The sequence below is a fragment of the Piliocolobus tephrosceles genome, chromosome 9 (genome assembly GCF_002776525.5).
Source record: "Piliocolobus tephrosceles isolate RC106 chromosome 9, ASM277652v3, whole genome shotgun sequence".
NCBI classification, from domain to species: domain Eukaryota; kingdom Metazoa; phylum Chordata; class Mammalia; order Primates; family Cercopithecidae; genus Piliocolobus; species Piliocolobus tephrosceles.
The window spans coordinates 89,266,348-89,271,829 of NC_045442.1; the positions used below are offsets into that span (position 1 = coordinate 89,266,348).

Below are 5,482 nucleotides of genomic sequence, written 5' to 3' on the forward strand. Positions count from 1 at the left end.
GGGGTGGTGGGGCGAGTTTAATTCAGACAAAAAGCCTCCTGATTGGAAAGGGGCCTAACAGCCTGCCCTTGGAGAGATGTCCTTCCTTGAGGATAAGTCCTCCCAGGGGAGGAGGCTCTGGGGGCCAGTGTTAGGCTTCAGGCCGTCCCTGGAGGCTGGTCTTGTGCTCAGCAGGTAGTGGCAGAGCCTGTGGAGAGTGGCAGGCAGGCCATCAGACACAGTCCTTACACAGACACCCCCTCAGCCCACGGAAGCCCGTCTCACCTGGAGTGATGAGTGGGATGGTTTTCTCAAGTACGAGACTAGAGAAAGGACCGCATCAGAGTAGTATCAGGTTAGCCTGGAGGACCTTCTACCCTACATCCCAGACTCTTGCCGCCTGGCCCCAAGAGTGCACCTCCTTGCTCTCCTTCCATGGTCACTTCACACAATACCGAGGTCAGAGCTTTCCCTGACTGGGGCCCTTCAGGGTTGACTATCTGAATAACAAAGCTGGCTGCAAGTCCAGTGAGTGGCCAGGACCCTGTCCACTCTGCAGGTCAGGACTGCCCTCCCATAGTTCTGCCCCGAAGGAGGGGCGCACCACAGGGTTGGGCTCACCTGTGCTGCTTCTGGCTGCTCTTGCATTTGCATTTGCTACCTGAGAGGGAGAGAGGGGTCAGTGCCAGAGTCAGTGCTGGAATCAGAGCACTCTCTCTTCCTGCCCCACCCTGTCCGCCAGCCCCACCTGCCCTGCCACTCACTCAGAACCATCACGATCCCAGCAATGGCCAGGAGTCCTCCGCAGATCAGTCCACTCAGCTGCAGGTTTTTCCAGTCTGGGGCAGGTACAGAGAGTGTGCTTGCATCAGCCTGGGGCCTCACTCATTCATTCAAAAGACATTCGTGAGCCCCTGCTTGTGCCAGCCACTGCCATATGCATAAAGACAAGCCAGCAACAGAGACATCATTCTGTGTCTGGTGGGGAAACACTAAGAAGAAAAAAGGTGAGGCTGGGCATGGTGGCTCACACCTGTAATCCCAGCACTTTGGGAGGTTGAGGTGGGCAGATCACCTGAGGTCAGAAGTTTGAGACCAGCCTGACCAATATGGTGAAACCCCATCTCTACTAAAAATACAAAAATTAGCTAGGCGTGGCAGCGGGCACCTGTAGTCCCACCTACGAGGGAGGCTGAGACAGGAGAATTGCTTGAACCCGGGAGGTGGAGGTTGCAGTGAGCGGAGATCATGCCACTGCACCCCAGCCTGGGCGACAGAGTCAGAATTTGTCTCAAGAAAAAAAAAAAAAAAAAGAAGTGGACATGCGCAAAGAAGGGACTTTGAAGGATGATCAAGGAAAGCTATCCTGGGGCTGAGGCCCAGGGGAGAGGAAGAGAGGAGGACTGCCTAAGGGCTGGGGACTAGGAAAGGGGAGGGTGAGGGTGAGTGAAGGCAGGAGGGTAGGGGTGATGTATCGGGGGGCCCTAACCGCCCAGACACCAACCCTTCTCCAGGAGGGTTCCTAAGCATCCGGTGGCTACCCTCCCCTTGCTGGAGCAACGCTGTCACACAGACCAGGTTTAATCCCCCATCCCACTTTGTGTACACTAGGTCCACACCACCCCTCACCAACTTGTCTGGCAAAGAGGTCCAGGATAAGCAAGGGGAGGGTGGGGGTGGGAATATCAGCTCTTACCATAGTAGAAGGGATCGACTTCATTGGCTAGAAAAAGTAGGGGGAAAAGACTTCAGAACCAGAACCAGGAGACAGGATGTGGGTATCAGAGGGGAGATGTGGGCAGAGTGGGCAGGCTGTTTGGGGGCCTCACTCACCAAATGGGTCATTGGCTTCCAAGGCAGTCAGGCCTGTGTGGGAGGAGCAGAGAAAATGGGTGGGAATTCATGACACTGGTGTCCAAGTAAGTCAGGCAGCAGGACCCCAGCCCAGAGGTTGTAGGGTGACCCTGGAGCCACCATTTCCCTTCCTCACGCCCTCCCCAGCCCCACACAGCCTCAGGGTTTGGCCCCGCCCAAGCCCTGCCTTCCCAGGCTTCCTGATGCTGCTGTGTGCCTGCTAACAGGGATGGTTTGTTATGTCTCTGCCCCCTGAAGAGACAGGGAGTGCTTGCCTTTTTTTTGAGATGGAACCTCTCTCTGTCACCCAGGCTGGAGTGCAATGATGCAATCCTAGCTCACTGCAGCCTCGACCTCCCAGGCTCAAGTGATCCTCCCACCTTGGCCTCCCAAAGCGCTGGGATTACAGGCCTGAGCCACTGTGCCATCCTGTTTTTGTCTTCAAGCCACAGGTGGTTAATGTTTTCCATGGTTCAATTCCTCTGGAGCTATTAGGACCTTTTTGCAATATTCTCATCCTACCTGTACTGTCATTTCCTTCATGTTTCTCTCTAAATTGTCAGTTTAAATAAAGCATGCTGATTGAAAACCAGACCCCCTTTGGGAGATGTTGTCTGACTTTTGCTGCCTTTGTGGGTGGGGTGATTGCAAGAGGGTCCCAAGAGACTGGGAGGACTCACCTGCCAGTAGGAGAAGGGCCAGGGTCACTCTCTCCATGTCACAGTTCGAGTAGCAGGGCTGCAGGGGGATAGGCACTGGGGCTGGGGTCTGCAGCCCACGGATCTGTTCCAGGCCCACAGCTGGCTTGGTCAGCTACAGGGGGCGCGGGCAGGCAGAGCCCTGTGGTGAGAGTAGGTGTACAAACCCCAAGGATACACTTGCTTGTGGGGTGATCTTGGGAAAGTGACTACTTTCTGTCTTCCCACCTAGAGATAGTGACGGCTTGAGGGAGTAAGCACGAGCTAAGAGCTCAGAACTGTGCCTGCACAGAGTAAGTGCTGCAGAAGACGTTGTTAAAATCCATGTGACAAACCCACCCCCTACTCCTCCCTATGAGGAAGACACTATTATATATATATATATATATATATATATATATATTTTTTTTTTTTTTTTGGAGACGGAGTCTTGCTCTGTCGCCCGGGCTGGAGTGCAGTGGCCGCATCTCAGCTCACTGCAAGCTCCGCCTCCAGGGTTTACGCCATTCTCCTGCCTCAGCCTCCCGTGTAGCTGGGACTACAGGCGCCCGCCACCTCGCCCGGCTAGTTTTTTGTATTTTTAGTAGAGACAGGGTTTCACTGTGTTAGCCAGGTTGGTCTCGATCTCCTGACCTCGTGATCCGCCCGTCTCGGCCTCCCAAAGTGCTGGGATTACAGGCTTGAGCCACCGCGCCCGGCCTAAGACAATATTATTGTCTCAATTTCAGAGGAGGAAAAAAAAGAAATGGAGCTTAGAGAGGTGTAATCAGATGCCCAGGGTCAGGTGGCTGCTATTCTAAGTTAGGGTCTGGACTTCCTAACCCCACACAAAGGGCATTGTTATCAGGCCCCAGGCTATTGCTCCCAAAGGTCTGGGCCTGGGGTGGCCAGAGTCCAGTGCCCTGAGTCTGAATTCCCAGACAGCCTCCACAAAAGCAAGGGTGCAGAGGAAGAAAGAAGCGCTGAATCCTGGGATGAGGCAACTACAGCAGCCAGGACCTCCCCTGCCAGCCCTGGCAGGGGACCCTGCTCCAGCAGCCCCAGATTCTGCTCTCAGAGTATAGACCTCCTGTGGTATGACATTTCTCCCTCAGGTTGGAAGAAGCCAGGACCCCATTTACTTGTCCTTGGGGAGGCTGAGTCTTTGAGCGCAGGGCCCCTCCCAGCCCCTTGCACATTGTTAGCCTAGTGTGGTCAAGTCTTCAATACTGAAGCCATTGTCATCATTTGCTGTACCCAGCTCTGGCCTCCTGATGAGATCACAGATCCAGGGCCAGCTGTCTAGGGCTGGGTCGATTCTCAGCAACTTACCAACTGTGTGACTCTGCAGGTTCCTCACTGCTCCTTCACCAGTGTCCTGTAAAAGGAGGATCATCAGAATAGTAGCAACTTCATAAGGTTATAGCAATGGAATTACATGAACTCCTATTTGCCAAGCCTAAGAACCATGCCTAGCACACAGTAAGCACTAAAAACCTGTTACAATAAATACATCCATAGGTTGGGCACAGTGACTCACACCTATAATCCCAGCACTTTGGGGCTGAGGCGGGTGGATCACCTGAGGTCAGGAGTTCAAGATCAGCCTGGCCAACATGGCAAAACCCCGTCTATACTAAAAATACAAAAATTAGCTGGGTGTGGTACAGGCGCCTGTATTCCCAGCTTCTTGGGAAGCTGAGGCAGAAGAATCACTTGAACCTGGAAGGTGGAGGTTGCAGTGAGCTGAGATCGTGCCAGTGCACTCCAGCCCGGGCAACAGAGTGAGACTCCATCTAAAAATAAATAAATAAATACATCCATAAATAAACTGCTCCTTCTACAGTGTGAGGGAGGCACGGGAGGGAGAGACTCTTAGGCACTGCTTCTGAACATGGGTTATTGGGCTAGGAGCAGTCTCCAAAGCTGGCTTCCCCGAGCCTTCACTGGTCTCTCTCTACCTTCACCAACAAGAGTTCCTGGAATATGAGGGTCTCAACTCTAGGCCACATGTTTTATTTTTTTATTTTTATTATTATTATATTTTTGAGACAGGGTCTTGCTCTGTTACCCAGGATGGAGAGCAGTGGCATGATCTCGGCTCACTGCAGCCTTGAACTCTCTTGGCTCAGGTGATCTCCTCACCTGAGTATCTCAAGCAGTTGGGACCACAGGTGCACCCCACCAGTTCATATATTCTTTAACCAAGGGCTGGCTTCTGTTTCCTCCAGCCCCCAACCCACCATCCGTATGACAGTAGGTGCAAAGCAAGAGGCCTTCAAGCGTCTGCTGCAGCCATATCTGCCCTCAGACACCTCAACAGGCTCCTCATTACTCACAATTCTTGGGAACCCACCCTCTTCACCCAGCAGCCCTGAAGTGGACGCCTGGTCACCTGGGTGGGGGCTCACCTGAGCTGGCAGCGCAGAGAATGGATCTGAGGAAGCTGCTGGGCTGTGGACGGCCCAGGCAGGTGGGTAGGCTCTTTAAACCCTGCAGCCACGCCCAGGGCTCCATGACGCAGGCTGGAGGGAAATGGTCAGGCTTCCTGAGACTCAGGCTGACCGGCCTGCCACACCCAGGGCTGTTGGGGAGGGGCAGGCTGGGCCGAAGACCCTCTTTTGGCTTCTTCTTCTTTTTTTTTTTTTTGAGACGGAGTCTCACTCTGTCTACCAGGCTGGAGTACAGTGGTGTGATCTCAGCTCACTGCAACCTCTGCCTCCCGGGTTCAAGCAATTCTCCTGCCTCAGGCTCCGAGTAGCTGGGACTACAGGTGCACGCCACCACGTCTGGCTAATTTTTTTTGTATTTTAGTAGAGATGGGGGTTTCACCGTGTTGCCCAGGCTGGTCTCGAACTCCTGAGCTCAAGCAGTCTGCCCACCTTGGCCTCCCAAAGTGCTAGGATTACAGGCGTAAGTCACCACGCCCAGGCTTTCTTTTGGCTTCTTTTTTTTTTTTTTTTTTTTTTTTT

General features: G+C 53.4%; 1 protein-coding gene across 1 annotated transcript; it reads right to left on the reverse strand.

The window, feature by feature from the left end:
- On the reverse strand, positions 1-4,956 carry FXYD4 (FXYD domain containing ion transport regulator 4). The gene is made up of 9 exons (XM_023198569.1): positions 4,922-4,956; positions 3,843-3,888; positions 2,514-2,673; positions 1,813-1,845; positions 1,676-1,702; positions 744-818; positions 601-640; positions 265-302; positions 1-187 (listed from the first exon to the last, which is right to left on the reverse strand). Exons 3-9 carry the CDS (start codon positions 2,548-2,550, stop codon positions 168-170), a joined length of 270 nt encoding a protein of 89 aa, XP_023054337.1. The 5' UTR covers positions 2,551-2,673; positions 3,843-3,888; positions 4,922-4,956; the 3' UTR covers positions 1-167.
- Positions 4,957-5,482: the final 526 nt, after the last annotated feature.